The 19457-nt window shown below is 35.1% G+C and overlaps 1 protein-coding gene across 1 annotated transcript in view; it reads left to right on the top strand.

The window, feature by feature from the left end:
• The window catches only part of LOC132194247 (uncharacterized), a 39106-nt gene extending 23336 nt beyond the window's left edge, over nt 1–15770 (top strand). The window contains exons 4-6 of the mRNA XM_059615409.1: nt 2176–2292; nt 10613–10854; nt 14938–15770. Coding sequence (XP_059471392.1) covers nt 2176–2292; nt 10613–10854; nt 14938–15502 — 924 coding nt within the window. The 3' untranslated portion in view covers nt 15503–15770. The remainder of the gene's footprint in view (nt 1–2175; nt 2293–10612; nt 10855–14937) is intronic.
• The last annotated feature ends 3687 nt before the right edge of the window (nt 15771–19457 follow it).

Genomic DNA, 19457 nt, shown 5'->3' with positions numbered 1-19457 from the left:
CTTGCAGAGGATGGGAAATTATTTTTTTCTCGAAAAAAAAAATAAAAATCATCATTATTTTTTAATCCGGAGAAATTTTTAAAATTTGTGCTCGTATGGTCAGAACAATTCAAACATTTTATGTAATTTAATTTGGTTGCCATAGAAAATTATTTTATAATAAAACTGATTTTGTTGCAACTTTATGGTTTTCTTTGCTTGCAAGTTAAAATCTAAAAAATCTTAATTTCTGATAAAGCTCATATGTTGTACTCTGGAATCAAAACTGCTCCATAACATGGATTTAATGGCAGGTCAAACAAGCCCATTTTTTTTAATCTTCATAATTTTTTTCACAGATTGTATTGTTTTCAGAAAAATATTCCATCAAATTTTATACAGGAATCGTAGCAAGCTCATTTATTGTTGCAACAGTGAAAATTAGAAACTGACATGAAAAGCAAAAATGATAGAAATAAGAAATAAATCTGCCTATAAAATACAATTTTTCCTATTTTGTTAGAGACTGATTGTCTTTTTGAATAATTTTATATTGCATCAAATAATAATTTATTTGTTATTGAGAAAAAAAAATCATAGAAATCAAGCATTTCTCTGCATCTCTGCATTTTACTTCATGTAATTTTTTTTATTAAAAAACTTTGGCAAATGTAGAACTCGCCGTGCAATTCAATTTCACATAACAGCAGTTCATTTGTTTATATTGCTAGTTTGTTCTTGTTTTCCTCGAATTGTATTTTGCAAATCTATCCTGCTACTCTTCAACTGCAATAACTGGAAACGAACACAAGTGCTTCGTTTTTTTTTTTGCATCCGGTTTTCTTTTGTGCCACAAAGAGGAGAGGGCGCAATACAAAACATTTATATAATACTCGTTCCGTCAGAAAAGAAGAGTGCCGGGTCGGAACGCTTCTATCTCTGTGTCGCTCATCAAAAGCCTGCGGAAGAATTCAGGCAACAATTTTTCAATAACGCCGCGCCATGGGAGAAAGAGAGGATCGAAGGGTGAAATAAGGCTGCCGGAGAGAGCCATTATTAATATCGCACGCCGTCGATCTTTGCGCCATTTATTCCCTCGCCGTTTTTGCATCAAGCGGCTTGTTATATATTATTATTCAGCCTCGTCGACACCGCACTTCAGGTATGTCACGCGCGTTGCCTACCTCACACTTTCGACTGGCGAGAATGATGTGTGCGCGAGAACTGGCTGGGGCGGTGAACCCAATCAAAAAATGGCAGTGAGTTGGTCCGGGGCCAAATGTAGTTGTTGATTTACACGCAACACACCGTAAAATAAATTTGATTATCTTTATCAAAAGTGAGAAATGGAGTTAAGTAAATTTTGAAAGAACGGAGGGTTTTGATTCAAAAATTAGGATTCTTATGATATCAATGCTTTTTACAGTTAGTTTAAATTAAAACCTGAGCTTATATTCTCAAAAAATTATTTCAATTATGAAAATTATTTAAACACAATAATACCCTTCTTTAATTCTTGGAAGGATAATTAAAAAATGTATCAAAAATATTGATAAGTTCTTAAGAGTGATGAGATCTGGCCTAGGCTATCCTTCTACAATTAATGGCTACAAGATTTCGATCGTCTTTTATATTCTTCTGGTTTCTTTCTTTAAATTATTATAAAATTTAAGGCTATAAATTATTTGTGAAAAAAAATCAGTGACAAAGCAGTTATTTTTTCCGATTGCCTTTTTTCTATGGTCCCTAATTTTTTAATATAAGCAGAAATGAGATTTCACATTAAAATATGAATATTCAGGCAACTTTGACAACATCTCTAACTTTAATATTTGGGTAAAAAATCGTCAATAATCTAATCACTCAAGCCTTCAATATTAAAATAATTAATAATATTTAGATTTTTATACAAATTTTTGTTATGAAATATGATTTTCCACTAAGTTGTGTTTTCGTAAAAAGATAACTATTGGGAAAGTTCCGGATTTTTTTTAAAGCTTTTTATTTGACATTGCCTTCTATACAAATTTTATCAATGTTACTCTGTTTTTTTTTTAAGTGGATTTTAGAAAGAATTTTAAGTGGAATTAAATGCTAAATTTTAAACTCTATTAATATTGTTCAAATGGCATTAATCTTCAATTTACTAATTTCAATCAGCTGCATTTCTAACTCTCTTATTATTCTTTTTCACAGTTTCAACAGACACTGAGGACATTTCTGACCGACCGCGTCTGGGATTTTTATTTCTACGTGACTAAAGACTGGCCGCAAGAGCCGGTGGTTCTTCACTTTCCTGGGATCACCCACCCGGTAAGTTTCCCTTAATGGGCACGTGCTAACGCTTTGGACGATTAACACCACCATTCATGTTCGGGGGAAAGTTGCATTAGATTTGCTGTCAGCACACGGGCCGCTTGTTTGTGTGAGTCGAAATTAATTACGATGTCGCCGCGAGATAACTAATTATGCGTTTTCCGTTAATGAAACAAAACACACCCCCACGCAACTCTTTTTTATTAATAAAAGGGTGGGGTTTCGGCGGTGCTGGCCGCAGCGGTTATGGATTGACGAGCGCCGCGCGTGCTGTATATATTCCTCTTTTCATCTTCGAAGGCCGCGATAACGAGTGTATTTATAGCCCATTTTTAGGCCACCGTGGCTGCTTCTGCTCAATTTTGGCACGCACTGTTTACAAACAGGCATTCATTTAGGCGGCGAAGCCGTACCTAATTTCCATCAGTTTATTTTGGCCATTCCTGGAAAGAGACAATTATTATTCAAATCAAGATAAATTGGGTGCAAAGCATCTAAAAAAATTAAACAATCAGAGGGTTTTCCGTCCAATTATTACAGAGAAAGCGAAGCTTTTAAAGACTTATTTAAAGAAAAAAAATTTTGAGAGTTTTTGAAAATAAATAAATTTCTCAATAAACAATTATACTGATTCTAAAACCAATTAATACAAAATTTGAGGCGTAATAAATAGAATAAATAATTGAATGGCTGCCTCAAATATTTGTTATTCAAACTTGCAACCGTTTTCTATTGAAAATAATTGTATTGAAAATAGAGGCGATGAACTTTGACCTAGAAATTTTAGATGAACAATAAGGTTGTAGAGCTTGAGAATACGTGTGCAAATAGTTTTAATTTTAAGGATCAGAGAAGCCAAGATTTTTTTTTTTAAATTTATAATTTGCCCCAAAGCCCATACTTTGAAATAAGTTCACTATTAAAGTTTAAAGGGATAAACTTCCTAATCATGTGAAATTTGCGGACCGCTAACTTTTAACTTCAGAGACTCAGCGATTTGCTCAAGTTATTTTGAAATCCATTATGGATCAAAGATTATGTTTCTGCTCACGTAACCAACTGGCAATATGAAAAGGTAAATAAAAGTGTGTCCTTTGAGAGAATGCGAGCTGGCAAATTTTCTGAAGTGGCTAAAAGTTGCAAGCGTGTTGTGTGTTTTCAAAGTTTTAAATGCAGTTGTTTATAATTAGTTCTAGATGAGAATATTTTCATCTGATTTTTCAAAATTTTAATTCTTGGTGGCATTGTTTACATTTTCTAAATACGCGTCCACAACCACTTCAAACATGTTTAAAAGCAGAATGGGCTAATTTTTCAACGGCCATTAACGGAGCTACTCCTTAATTACTGAAGTTGTAAAGCAGCCTAATTAACGAGCACGTGTGTGGGTGCGTATAATCCTAGGGGGTTCCACTTGCACCCACACACGTCAAAAGAGAACTCGCAAACCGAAGAGCACTTTGGGCTACGAAGGCTGGCGTCTTTTGTAACTGTGTCATTGCCACAGCAGCCGCTGGAATTATGCTCCTGAATGAACATCCGATGTGTAGAGTAAAGAAGGGTTGCCCACTCTGAGAGGGAACCACACCCTTGCACTGAGTTGAATGGGGAGCACAACTCGATTAAATCGGCCTGAAATTTACTGCAGCCGGGCATGGCTACGCGCCGGGGTAATTTCACGCGCAATTATTGTTTCGGGGAACTCAATTATGAGGCACTGCAATTATTGTTTGCTGTGCACTGAATTTTGTATGAGACCAATCACAGCAAGTAGTATATTGGTGATGCTATCAATTGAATTGTTAAAGTTTCAGTGACTTTGATTCCACTATTTCCACTTTGTAAATAATATATTGTTTGTAATCTAATGAATGGTTTTCAAGTATATAATGTTACATCACACTCATATTTTTTAATTTCTTTTTTTAGGATTTAATATTATGGAACATATCTAATGTTAGTGCTATTTATAAAAAAAAAAAAAAAAAAAAAAAAAAAAAAAAAAAAAACACAATTATTGTTGAGAAAAATAACGATATGTAATTAAAAATATCTTATAAAATGTATATTTTCAAGATATGCTTGAAACAAGTTTTAATTAAATCAAATCAAAAATTTAATCATACGATTATATGATAAAAACTAAATAAAAAATATTTTAGAAATCCGTTAAAATTATTTATTTTGTATATTATAGCTTAACTTATACAAAGAAATAATTAAAAAAATTATCATTGTTCTCTTAAAACTCTGAAGTGCAAAAAGACGGTTTGTTTTGGCGGCGAGGCGACATGTGTGTGCATCCTCAGCCGGTTATCGAGCGAAAATGAGGCGGACGGGCGGGTGGCCCGCCACCGTGGCACTCGCGGGGGTGAGTTTCGGTCGGTCGGGGGCCGAAGGGGAAAATGCCAGACTACCACGTGACTGCTCGCTGCAGCGGCACCAGCAAATACGCAACATCCGCCCGGCTATCGATCGGCCGACGGTGCACGGGGGCGCTCCTCCACCCCTCATGCAGCCGCGATCGATGCAATTCCGCCCCTCGTTTATTTTTGCAGCAGCGCCTCGCATTTGAATTTGTGCGCGACGCCCTCTGCCTTTGGTGCGCGCGGCGCCGCCGAGACGTTTTTATTGCAGCGCACCTGTGATTGCTCTCGCAAGATTTCCAGGTGCTCGATGCGATATTTTCCAATCATTTTTTTCTCTTCTATTTTATCTCAGAAAACTCCCCTCAATGCAAAGATTATTTAATTGAACATCTGCAAACAGATGAAACTTATTTCTTCTGAGGAATAAAATTTTTCCAATATATTAAGAAAGGTTTTGTTTTTATTTATGATTGATGAGTTCTAAATTTTACTGTAAAATTAATTAAAAATGATGCGGTTGAAAAGAGGAGCTAGTTTGCGATGATTTGCGTTGGGAGGAATTTTTTTATCGAGCCTAGCTTTCCTTGTTTGCATTATTTTTCAGCGAAATCTGGCTTGAAAAGAGATATTGAATATTTATTTTTATCGCTTCAAATGGATACAACAATTTCAAAGCTAATTTGTTTTTCATCGAATCGAGCATTTTCCTTGTTTGCCATTCTTTCCTGTGATTTGAAAAATAAAATGCTGCAATAATAATTTATTCAATACATCTTTATTTTTATTTGTGGAGAAAGTTTATTCCAATTAAAAAGTTATGCAATAAGGAGATTCTCAATTTACGTAACTGAATCCAATTATATGGTATTATTGTGGAATTTGTTTCAAGAATATTTAAAAAAGGAAAAAAACACCTACACATGATTTTGATGATGTTGGTTACGGAGGGTGAAAAAAAATTGTTAAAACATATATATGTTGTATAAATGTTGTTAGTGGTGGCACCATTTTGTCCAACAATTCCTTTTTCAAACATATTGTTTTTTAAAAATTTGACAAATAAAAAAAACAATAAAAATAATTATAAATTGAAAGACTCCACAGAGGAACATAAAATGCTAAAATTGAAATTAAAATTTTAAATCGAAATGAAAATGATGATTTTGCCTGGCGCTAAAAAAAAATAGGAAATTCTACAATAATTCATTTAAAATGAAGTTTAAAAAAGATAATATGAAGTTGTATTGTAGGCAAATCCATAGGAGTCAAATTAATTAAAGAAAATTTTTTTATTTTTGATGCCAAGAAAATGATCAAGAAATTTAATTTTTGTTCTCAAATAACGGTTTTTACAATAAATAAAATTAAGATCAATCAAATCAAAGTTCATTTTTATTATTGATTTATAAAATTTTTTGTTTGTTGTCTCCCTTTCAATTATTATCCCCAAATTTTTTTGTCCTTTGAAAAACAAAACACAATGCTTGACAATCGGAACATTTTGCGCTTTGGTGAATTTGCCTTGTAAAAAGAGTGTACCCTGTATTTAAAAATGGGTAAAAAGGACGCCTTTCAAAATAATGAGAGGGATATGCACTCGACCAATAGTCACAAAAACAGCGCAGCAAAAATGAAACCAACGAGAGCAGTGTGTCGTCGTGTTCATGGAACATAGACACAGCTCAAAACACGATCCATGCCGTTGCTTTTTTAATTAAAAAAATATATAGGACAATCGAGTGTGGATATCATTTTTCCGTCACGTTGCTTTTAGCCCGCAAAAAAAAATCTTAATGCGTCTCGTCGGCCTGATATGTGGGCTGCTCATTTTTGCGGAGAAAGACTCTTTGCTTTTGAGGAAAGAAAGAGTCTCGTCGTCTCAGCAGTTTTGCTGTCTCGTTAACTGATGAGACTCTCACGTCGACTGAGATGATGCACTGAGAGGACGACGCACGTCGCAATGAGAAAAGGAGCTCTCGCGCGCACTTTTCTCGGATCGTGACTTGTGTTTAGCAAAGAGAGTCACAAACTTGCAGGATTTCCTAAAAGAGCAAAGTACAAAGGCTTTTGTTGATTAAAAGCGAAACGTCACCAAATGCTGACATCCGCGATATTAATTTTTTTTTATTGAGTAGCAAATTCTTTATTTTATAATAATATAAGGACTAATTTTTACGTTTGCATTTTATATTATGTTGCAATATTTTAATATTTTTAACTTGATAAAATTTTTACCTTTAATTTAAATTTTGTTAAATGTCAACAAAAATTTTGATTACGGTAAAATTAATTCTAAAGCTAGGAATAATAACTATAGCTTTATTGTTCAGACAAATAATTTTTAATCAATTATTTTTATAGATCCCATGATTCTAAAATTCACATCCTAACATTGTTAAATTTTCTCCTATGTAACCATTTTTGATGATTTCAATTCTTTAATATTATAGTGCTTAAAATCGAACGGTGATACAAATTTATTAAAAAATTATAAGTTTAGGCACCTTAATGAATTGATTCGGAGATAATCAATCAGGAGAAAGAACTGCTAGTAAAAAATGTCGCTACTAACATTGATAGAAGAATGGAAATGGAAATATTTAGAATAAAATATGTCGAATATTGAAAATAAAAATGTACTTTGGATTTTAATAATAACTTATAAATTAAATCCTTTTGCAATATTTTTTTTTAAATTTTGAAGTGAATGCATATCCCAATTTAAAATAAATTAGAACTCTTTAATGGCGATAGAAAAATTTGGAAACCGCTTTAACCAAATCTTTCGCCAAAAAAGAAAAAAAGTTCATTGTTGGTCTTGGTCGGCAATTTTCACTAATTACGTGTATTTAGCATTACCTGCAGTATATTGGATGGAAGTTTGAGAGGCTTTTAAAAGAATAAATGAGCTCCAAGAAACACCTGCAGTATGCTCAAAGAGAGTGAGCACTGTCGAGGGCTCTCTCGCAAAAGCGCTTAGCAGAAATACAAGAAGCGAAAAACGTCCTCGCATCTCATTATACGAGGATAATCCCGCTCTTCCCCGTTCCACTCAAAGGGATACTTCTTTCCGCTCTCCTCTCTCGTTATATCGGTCGTTTTTTTCTTCTCGTCAAGTGGCCGCGCGCACCGATCATCATTACGTTGGGACGAAATTGGGCCAACTTTGACGCAACCCAGCAGTACAATGGGCCGGCTGGAATGTAACCCGCCAGATTTGAAGTTCACGCTTATTTATAGCCGGCGGCGAGCGTGCGTCCCACGGAAATAGACAAACAAGTCATTGCGGTCGGCAGATGCAAATGCGTCCGGTCCTCCTCTCTCTCTCTCGGCCGATGTCGCGCGCGAAGGGGTTTTCAACCTCACAAGTAGTCTCGCCGCCCAGACTCGTCGTGTACGCTCGATTTAAATCGCCGACAGGGCTCGTTCAATTCAAAATTGGGCCAAGGAGGATCGAAGATTAATGTAATATCATTTAAATATTATAGACAATCACTCTAGCTACTTAATTTATGAAAACTTTAACCAGGTTTAAACTTATTGAAAACAAATATGGACAAGTTCTCCTGTGATCTGCTGATACTTTAAAGATTTGATGTGTCCCGGCTGAAAACTGAATAACTCCCGATTTATTTTTTCTTTGATATCCATTTTAATTAAACCTCACTATTTAGTTTTTGACGTCGATCAAAATTTCTTTCAATTTTGAATGTACCTTTTGAAATACAAATTTGGAAATTATATTTTTTTTTCATTACAATATTTAAAAAAAAAATTAATTGATGAAAATATTTAAACTTAATTAAAGAAAGGAAGCATTTGAGGTGAAATAATTATGACTAAGGTATGCACCAGTTTTACTTTTCTTTTCATATTGTCAGAATGAAACAATTAAGCAAATTACTTTGAGAAAACGGAAAAATAGTCAAATGTTTTTTCTTTAAATTATAAGGTTTGAAATAATTTAAATGTTAATAAAAGAAATCTGCCACTGTCATCTACATTAATGTTAACATATTACAAGTTAATGCAGCTTTGCTGTTCATTTTGGTGTACGAGCTCTAATATATTATATTAATAACTATACATTTAAAAAATTAAATCAGCGTTTATTCAAAATAAAAAAATTTAATCAAATAATTGTTATAAATAATAAAAATAAAAAATTACTCATAAAATAAAATATAAAAATGTGTACAAAAAACTGTTACAGTAGAGTGTTATTTTTTTTTATGATGTACATTATTATTTTTCTTTATTTGTAATAATTTATTACAAATAGTTTATTGAAATTGTTTTAAAATTAATTTTGGTAATTATTTGCTTTTCTGGAAAACTGATGGTTTGATTTTAGTTGCAAATTGTGTTTATTAATGTATCACCAGGCATTTTATAAGTGACTTTAAAAAAGCGGAATTTCGTAACATCTCTAGACATATCGATCTGGCGCGTCTCATCGCAATTAGACCATCTCTCTGTCGCAAATTAATTTCCTGCGTCGTTGGCAGCCAGAGCATCCGACACTACTTCCAACTTGCAAGTGAAATGAAAAGGATGCTGTGCCGCTGCACGCCTCTGCTGCCACACATATCCGCGTTTTGTGCCCAGCTGCTGCCGGCTCTGCGGCAAAATCACGCGCGCGCCTCGTGTCGGTCGCGACTTCTGGCCCACTGTGTCATTTATGTTGTAGTATGTGTGCTTCCGAGGCACATTTGCAAAGTCTCGCGTTCAAGTTTACAAGAGGGTGGAGACCGCCGGAGCAAAAACGAGCAAGGCGCGCTGACCCATTTACGCGCCGACGGGGCTGAATTAGATTTGCGCGCGGTGCGAAGAGCAAATTAGTCGGCGGAACAGGTGTGTCATTAGTCGCTCTGAATTTGTGCAATTTCCAGGTTTATTTTTGACGACGAGAAAAGTTTACTTTGTTAATTACGTTTCTTGTTATAAATACTTTTTGAAGTATTTGAAATTAATAATTACAGCATTTTGCTAAGTTACAACTTTTTTATTATACATACTTAAATTTTGTGTATTGTCTTTTAAATCGTTAATATGTACAAAATTTCATAAAGTATCAAATAGTGGATTTTTTTAAAGGAGATTTCTGCAAGTAAAATGACTTTATAATCTTTTACGAACATAATTATGATACAATGTCCGATATTAAAAGAGTGATAAATCTAAACAGCCTAACAAGTACGTCAACTGATAAACAACTGCAAACATACTTCAATGGCAAGCTTTAAATAAATAAAAAAGAAATATAAAATTTGGTGTAATTTATGGGGCCCACTGATTAACGCAATAAATTTCATCATGGTGAAAAATTATGCAAAATTATGATATATATTTTATCAGGTTTTTAAACTATTGTGCTTTGAAATAGAAATAAAATGTCTCATGACTCATGACCTCATGAGTCTAATGCTAAATTAATTCCATGCCTGTACATTGAAAATAATATGGCGATTTGTCCTTTTAGAAAGCGTTATGAATTATTTAGCTCCTCTCTACCTCTCTAGTAGCAGATAATAAATTATTTAGGTCAGATCACTGCAGATGCGAACGAAATTGAGTCTAACTTGAAAATACTGTGCCGCATGTCCTGAAAAATGAGCGTTCAACTTTCAAGTGCACACAGCACTGCAGCCATAAATTGAGCCGTAATTCCTCTTTCTCGCGCGCGCGACACCCTGATAATAGTAATACAGCGCGCCCGCTTGACGCCGCCGCCTGCAGATGGCTGTTTTCCCCGAACCCATATTTTTCCATTTGAGCACCACTTACTTTCATCCCTCCTGAGCAGCCGCTCCCCGGGGCGAGAAATATATTATTTCGCCCACGCACGGCACGTGGAATCGGGGAGTTAATTGATTGTTTCGGACCGGCTGCAAAAACGCGTCTAGACCCTCGGATTGAATGAAACTGATTCACTTTTTTCCTTTCAGCCAAATGGTTTGCTGTACGAGAGCTTCAGCGTCTTCTGTCCGGACGACCGGCTGGACGCGCTGCAGCTGCTGCAGACCGAAGATGTGCTCATTGACTGGACACGGCCCCTGTACCTCAACTTCACCCCTCAGGTTATCCTGGAGAGGATGCGCGAGTTCTACGAACAAATTGGGGAAATTGAGACTGTCGAAGGTGATGTCTACATCAGCGTCCAGGAACCTCCGCCCCTTCAGGAGACTGAGTATGCCCTAGTTTTTTACTCTCATTTATTTCACAAAAATCTGAAAATTTCAAATTTAACGAATATTTTTAATTTATCGCGTGTAGGAACTAAAATCAGTCCCAAAAGCATAGAGACATATCAAGCGTTTCATAAACCAGCATTAACATTTTTTTTTAATTTATGGAAAACATCATTCATGCATTAAAATTATTTTTGAAATTCAGTTTTATCAATTACTAAACGTCAGTGATCGCTAAAGATCGCTTTTAGAGAGTGGAAACTTTCAGAAAATTAAATTTCCTGATAGATATTTACAAAAAGTTCTAAAAGCTATAAGAAAAATTGTTTTTGTTGGGAATAAATTTAAGGGGAAAAAATCTTTTAGCGACTTGAATTTTAGGACGAAACTTTTTGACCTTGTACTCCACAATAATTTTTTTTATTGCAGTCTAAAAAAATTGCGTGCCATATAAAAAAATTCCATTTATTTTTTTTTGCAAAATTTTTATTTTCTAGTTTATACCACTTTTTTATGGATCATTTTCTAGATCGTAGAATTTGTGAATCAGCAAAGAAAATTTTGTCTCGAGACTTCTCAACTTTTATGCATATCCGCATCAAAAATTGAAACACTTTGAAAAGAAAAGCACCGGCGCCGTCGTTTCACTTGTGAGGAGTCGCCTCCACAAAGAAAGCTTTTGCGTGTTTCTTCGTCGTCACCTTTTTCGGGTACAAAGAAAGGCGGTGCGAAAATAACACCCTTTTCGCCACCTTGACCCACCCACGGCGAGCCCTATTCTTCTCTTACGTTTCGGCGCGTGTGTTGCGAAAGAAAACAAAACATGATTCGCGATATGTTGCATTTTACTCGGCTTAAATTAACTCTTCGGACTTTGCTCAGCAGCCAAAAAAGCGTCTGGCACACTCAAGGTTGACGCAAGAGAGGAGCGTCCTTGAGCGGAAAAAACTGCCAACTCTTTTTGCGTGTTGTCTTTGCGTTGAAAAACACTCGCTCGTTAAACCCTTCTAGAAAATTTACATTTTAAATTCTGACCTAATCCCTTGTCGCAACAGAGTGACGCATTTTGTTTCTCAGGTCTTAAACAAACAGATAATCGATACCCGTTGAGCCGCGCGTTCACCCTTCAGGGGCTTGTCCATTCATCAATCAACCCGTCCTGAGAAGGCGCGTGGCGTGATTTTCCGCAAACACCCAACTCGATCAATCACCACGAGCAAAACTAGCTACGTGTGTTCGGTGGGAATCTGTGCAAATGAGATGCTGTTCAACAGCTCAATTGGGGTGGATATTTTTTGAGGGCCGCGCCTGAATAATGCAGAGTTCAGTGGCTCTCTTATCTCGTCACGTTTGGCTCTCGCGCGGTTCGCTGGCGCTGCATGTCATTGCCACACTTTGGACCAATTTGAATGTAATTGTGACGCCAAAGCTCGAACAGTCAGTCGGCTTACATTGTCACTTGTGATGTGAAAGGAATGCAAATTACTCATCGCATCGTCAGCCAGCCAAGTTTAATTCGAACACGAGTTCAGAACTTTGACAGTTTTGATTAGGAGATTTTTTACAACTTCACTTTAGGCAACTTTGAAATCGAGTTGGAAATCAAGCTTGATATATCAAAACCATTAATGCAATTGAAAAATATCTTATTCTTTGTTCATTGGAATAAATTAGTTTTAAAATAAAATGTGAATTTTACAGATGAGAACAACGTTTTTGAGTAAGTTTTTGTTGTGGTTTAAAGTTTTTCAAGAAATGACCCATTTTAATATTGATTGATCTCGTGAATAAACGACCGTTGACGAGGATTTATGAAATTTATAATTGTTTCTAACTTTTATTAAAAATTTCAAATTCAAATTCCTGAACCGAAAATAAATAGATTACATAATATCCTTTTTGTCACTAGCATTTGTAGATAAATTAAAAATAAATATTCAGGAAAATAAACATTTTGAAACTTTTAATAATTTTTTTGAGTCCCAAATATACTAAACAATTATTCAGAATAATTAACCTTTATAAAAATTCTCACTGTGCGGTTCTGAATAACTGGAAGCATAAAATGATAGTAGAATTAAACTAGCTTAAAATCGTTCATTTTTAACAAATTAAAAATGACAAAAATAAATTACAAGAAGAAAGAACCGAATAATTATTTTTTTAGTTAATAAAAAAATATTGCAAGTAAAGTTGAAAAAAAATGAAGCTGCAGAAACACTCGCAAAGCTGCCAATCCCCATTTCCATTTTGATCATCTCTCCGCAATGCGAATTTTTTCTGCATGCACTGCAATTAAAACGCTCACTGCAGCTGCAGGCTGCAGTTTGACGTAATTCTGCACTTCTGCAGCAGTGAATGCGGACGTGGCCGTTTGTCGGAACCTTTCTTTTCCTCTTTTCCACCCGAGATGCTCGACACACACAAATGGATTGGTTTTTGCCGGCCGGTCTGAGGCGCACACGTCAAATATCAATAGAGCCTCCGTACGCGTACGCCTCGGATTGGCCTCCTCCGGAAGGATGATTAAAGACCGCCGTGATGCGATGTTTAATGGCTGGCTTTTGTTGCAAAAAATTGTTTGATTAATGGTGGATAGAGAGGATCGAATGCAGTCGTGGACGAGAGGCTTTTCCATTATCTTGCGTGTATTTGCATTAGCCGCGCTCAAAGAGAGCAGCCGGGCATTATTGAATTTATGCGGCGCTGCGCGACGAGATTGTTCTTTTATAAGATCGACGGTACGTTATATAGGAAGTTGCGTTCGTTGCCGTTATGTGTTTTTCGAGGCGAAATTGAATAATGCAAACGAATTGAACGCGTGGCTTTCGTGATGTAAAAGGGAAAATAAAGTAAACTATTCAATAGGCAGATTTATAAAAATATGAGTAAAACAGGAAAAAAAGACGGCGTGAAGGTCTTTGCAGAGAAAAAAAAAACGAATGGAGTAACTGATAATTAGAATTACGCATTTTACATATATATGTTTATCTGTCTTCCTTGCTAAAATTTCTTTCATAATAATATAAAATAAATTATTTATAAATATTAATTTTATTTGGATTTCGTGAATATTAAGATGAAAAATTCAAACCATTCAGTACTTTTCAAGGAACATTTAAAAAAGTTTGAATTACTACGTTTTCTTCTTACAATTGGAATTAATCTACTAGAACCCAACTTATATTAAAAATCATTTTATTTAATAGAAGTAATGTAGAAAAACCAAAATAAATCCTTTCTTCAAAGAAGTGAACAACATAAATTTTCCCAATATTTAAGAATTTCAAATGACAAATTAATTGTTTTAAGTAAGGAAATTAGCCAATTATACCGAAACAGAACTGATTGTGAGTGAAATATAATTTAAATATTTTTTTAACTATATTAAGCAAATTATTGTCATTGCACACCTTTGCATACATTTCTGAAAAATTATGAGAAAAGTGGTTGTAAAGTTATCAGTCCTCTATTGTTGTTGTTTATGTTTTTTTTTTTCTTATAATCATAATCCCATAAAAAGTTATTTAGATTAAAGACACTTAATAATTATGAAAGTGCACACGGTAAACTGCAGCAAAATTAGATGGTTCCATTCTCGCGAAAACTTAATGAATAATAATACAGCTAATTATTATGAATATTTTTGAAGTAATGAAAATACTAACTTAAAATATATATAAATCAATCTAAATTAAAATAAAGATGAAAGAATTACTTTTGAAATAATAAAAAATATAATAATGGTGAATAAAATATTTTAATAATAAAATACAAAAATATTTTTTCAAGCAGATTTAAAAAAAAAATAAGTATGTACAGCATTTAAAAATTGTAATAAAAAATCTGTCAGAATCAGTCTAACCTATAATTGTGATGTCAAGCTCAAATTTTAAAATAAATAATTTAAACAAATATTTTTCAGTTCATATCAAAAAGGTTGATTCAAAATATTATGTACTCTATAAACACCATATTTCCCTCTTAAATCTTCAATTTTGTACATTTGTAAAGGAAAATATTATAGAAAATAGGAAAAAAGATGAGAATAAGCAAAATTACAAATGAATTTTGATTTGCAGGCTGCCTCCAGAGGTGGAACTCCGGCAGCTGCGGCGCGTGGACGCCAAGACCATCCACGACCTGTACCCCGCCCGCGACATGGAGTGCCTGGAAGCGTTCGAGAAGTGCATCGCGACGCTGCCCGCGTACGGAATCTTCGCCAAGGAGGATGAGGACGACGGCGAAAAGAAAACGCTGGCCGCGTGGATGGTGCAGAGCTACTACGGCGCCATGTTCTCAATGCAGACTTTGCCCGAGTTCCGTCGCAAGGGCTACGGGATCTTTCTAGCCAAGCGGCTGACCGCGGATGTGCGGAAGCGCGGCTACGTGCCGTTCGTGGTCATTCGGCCGGAGAACGCGGCCTCGCAGAGCCTTTATCTGAAACTAGGTTTCGAGAAGCTTTACCAGACGGTCAGGGCTGTGCTCAAACCATTTAGTGAGATTCAAACCGACGAGACACAATCCAGCAGCGCCAAGTGGTGCCACGACGTGCCCGCCCTCGGCGCCACCACCATCGAGATCAACCACCAGGAAAACGGCAAAATCGAATGCAACCTCGAGATTAAGAACGGGGAGTTGGCCTAATTCCCTCCCTAACGCTTTCTTTCTCAGCTCGCCGCTGTTTATTCACAGAGATTTTTTTTGGGTTTTTTTTTAAGTTGATTCAGGCCATGCTCTGGGCGGTGCGTGGATATGTGTTTGGAGTACTAAAAAACTAAACAATTCAATTCCTTCTCGGTTTCTTGATTTTGAGAAATTTGGAGTAATGGAAAGGAAGTATTGTGTATATTTACACAGAGATGTGAAATTATAAAAATGCACTAGGTGTTAAATGTTAAGTTGGGTCTTTTTTAAAGAAATTGGCAGTACTTATTAAATTTTCAGTTGTTGTAATCAATGACATTAGGCTTCAATTACAAGTGAGAAAACTTTAGCTTTCACCTTATATCCAACTACCTAGATCAAATTAATACACAAATTCAGAAATTTGGTAACGTTGATCAGTTTTGTTTAAAAAACTGATTTGTTAATTATATTAATTTTTGCACAATTTAGTAGGGAAACTAATTGAAACGCCCAAAAATTCTCTTTAGACCAACAGTGATATTAAAATTTTAAACTTAAAACCAGTGCTTAATAAAAGAGAAGACTTTGTTAACATTAAATATTGTGATTATGTAATTTTACCATTTCTTTATCAGATCATTTCTTAAAATCCAAGTGTTGGGATCTAATTTCAATGTTTGTAGCAAAATTTAACAGTTTCTTTTCAAAATACATTTGAGTACAAAAACTATGTTCGAGAAGACCCAATTAATTAATTAAATAGTGCATTTTTAATGTGAATCAACTGTGAGAAGGAACTCTACTTTTTCTCACAAACTAGTATTAAAAATCTCCAAAATGATATTGACAATCGCGCCAGACGTCCTGCGTTCTTTAAGTTCAAAACGACTATTTTGTTCTTCTGGTCGAGCTGGCCGTGTCACTGGCGGCGCCTGCATTTCCAATGATTTGCTCAATTTGCTGACATTCCCACCTCTGTAATTAATCTGCGCAACCTCCCACAAAACACACACTCACCGCAAAGTCCTTAATTGTTATTGTGATTTTTGAGCTTAGAAGGGCGGCGTATGTATCAAATGTGAGATGTATAGATAGTCCACGGGGATAAAAGTACTTTTGTGCTCAAGAGTAGCAAAATCAAACAAGGCAATCGATGCAGGGCCGCCGCTGACCGCCCGCCACTCCGACACACATAATTTATTGTTACATATTATGAAATGTTCACTTTTTGGTTGTGCATAATAAGAAGGAGTATTTTCTCGACGCAATACTCAAACCACCATTCAAAAATTTTAGCCCTTGTAACCAGCAAATCAATCTAGCTGCAGCATGCATTACTATATCTTTGCACACGTAGCTAGGCGCGAAAAATAGCTTTTAAAAATGACAAAATGACGCGACACTCTGTCTCCGCGCGAGCAATTAAAAGAAAAAAATAAACATCTCTCCACGTAAGGAATATTAAAAGTATACATTTAAGGGCTTGACTACGATCTCGCACGCCGACGACGCGTGCGAGAATTGGAAAAATGCGTAATTTATTAATTCGATAAGTGTTGCACTTAATTTACGTTTACCTCCGACAATGGAAAGGAATTATGGCGAGAAATCCGTTCTAACGTATTTGCTGTTAAGTAATTTTAAGGTATTCGGAAAAAACCAATTAAACACAGAAGCCTGAGGTTTATCTCTTTTGCGCTATCTATCTGGATCGTATGAGAAGTCTTAAATACATTGTAAAATGTACGATAGAAATTTTTAGGTGAAGAGCAAATACACTCATAATTAACTATGAATGTAAAACTATTAAATTTGTAAGGTGTAAGGATTTTTGGAATTAAAAATGATTAAATGTGCGACCTCACCGAGTCGGAGATCGTGCGGACGGGCGCGGCCGAGCTGGAAATTTCTCATCCCTAGAGTACGAAGAAGGAAAAGGCCTTTCTTTTTAGACCTGCTGCATTTTTGCAAAAGGGAAAATCGCAACCTGTCCGCGGAACCACTCGGCTGATCGGTCGCACAATCGAGAATGAGGCAAAAAATAACAAAACGTTTTATATTCTATTGAGAGAACTTTAGCAAAGGGACTTTCCGCTGGCGGATTTCATTTGTAAGGAAATGCGTTGGCCTTCTAAAACAAACTAGGTGTTTTTCAAATCTGAAGACAAAGCAGTGATTGTTGAATGAAAACTAAACTATGAAAACAAACCGAATTAAAAGAACGCGAGCAGTTAAAATTTCAATACTTTTTTCATGCAAATAAGTAGGCAGATTTGGCAGAAATCTTTTTTTACATAACTCGAGCGGTGATGACGACGATGTAGCACAGGACGAGCAATTTATTTTTCCAAAGCGAGTCTAATTTTGAAATTAACACAATCATTCAACTCTCTTAATATTTTTAAATCTGTAGATGTTAGCGAGCGAAACTGCTTCGACTTACGCATAAAAGAGTAGATCGTTGATAGTTTCCTAGATATTACGATACAATTAGCGTGATTTCGTTCGTAACCATTTCGTTTTTTAGTTTTTGTATGGATATACTTTCAAGCAACTTCCTCACTTGATACGCACAGATTCATTGATTTTCTTCTGCGCTCCGCGGGTCCGTCTCATCAGCGGGCCGGCGCGCTCTACTTAATCCAAAGATGAGTTTGGAAACTTTTGCGCCGATCTGTCTCATTAGCAGATGAAGCGTGCAATCTTTTCAGCTTTGAGATCGTTTCAAATTTTTTACGTGGTAAGGTCTTATTCTAAAGAAAACTTATGTAGCTGGAAAAAAAAGAGAAAAATGATCGCGATTCAAACTCTTGACCACACACCTTTTAAGATATCACGTGGGACTTGTACTGTATTTACCCACTATTCAATTTATGAATGTTTAAACTCTATTTCGAGAAAGGAAAAAAGAGAAGCTTTAAGCAGATAATTTCCCCTGCACTCTGATGTGTAATCACCAAACTCAAAAAGTAATGCTCTTTCGAGTCGTTGTTGCTTCGGATTTATTATTTAATCTATTTCATTATTATATATTGATTGTAATATCATTAGATTCGTAGACAATTAATTTCGAACCACATTCCAGCATCGACGAGCGATGTTTGTGAACCTATGGAATCAACCCTCAGTAGAGGCCACACTTTGTATAATGCGATTTATGTAATACTCATTGGTTTGATTGATTTGGAAGTTTCTGATTTTTGTCGTTTGAGCTGTTTAGATACGAACAAGGAAAAATGCAAAACTGTAAAATGCGTCTTTCAACACTATTCATATCGATTATTAGAAGATTTCAAAAGTCTTGATGCTTCCTCTGAAATTTGAAAAGAAAATTACAAAAGATGAAACGACAGACACAAAATTTAAAAGTTTAAAGACACCACTGCCTTGTAAACGCAAAAGAACAAAAAAATAAATTTTTGCCTTGAACTCCAGAAACAAATGTGTTTTCTTCCACAACAAAATATATCCTTAATCAATTGATAGATCTTTGATTTTGCTTTGGAAACTTTTGTATGAAACTTTTTATGCTGACGTTATATTACATAACTAATATTTTAATAATTTATTACAAAAATTTGAAACTAATAACGATAATTTATTAATTTAGAAATGGACTTATATGATCTTAAAATACATTGTTTTCTTCTACAATCAATATATAACGTTAAAAATTTTTAAAATTTCCCTAGTGTAATTAAATATAATTATATAATTTTTTTATAGTTAAAAAAGATGGTGATACTTTTTTTGCTTGAAATCTAATTTTCCACTGATTCTTCCTCTATACTTTTATTTGGTTTAGAGGAAAAGAAGTTTCTTTTACTTTCGACACGATGTTTAGGGGATGGAGGACTATCAATATCTTGATTCCACTTCTAATTTCATTTCTCGCGTGCTGCCCACTCGCAGCGTTGCAGCTGTGCAATTAAAAATTAACCGATCAACCCGTAGCAGGCGTATATAAAAGGAT

The sequence above is a fragment of the Neocloeon triangulifer genome, unplaced genomic scaffold (assembly GCF_031216515.1).
Source record: "Neocloeon triangulifer isolate White Clay Creek 2 clone unplaced genomic scaffold, ASM3121651v1 ptg000006l, whole genome shotgun sequence".
NCBI classification, from domain to species: Eukaryota; Metazoa; Arthropoda; class Insecta; order Ephemeroptera; family Baetidae; genus Neocloeon; species Neocloeon triangulifer.
This window is presented reverse-complemented; position numbering and strand designations above follow the sequence as displayed.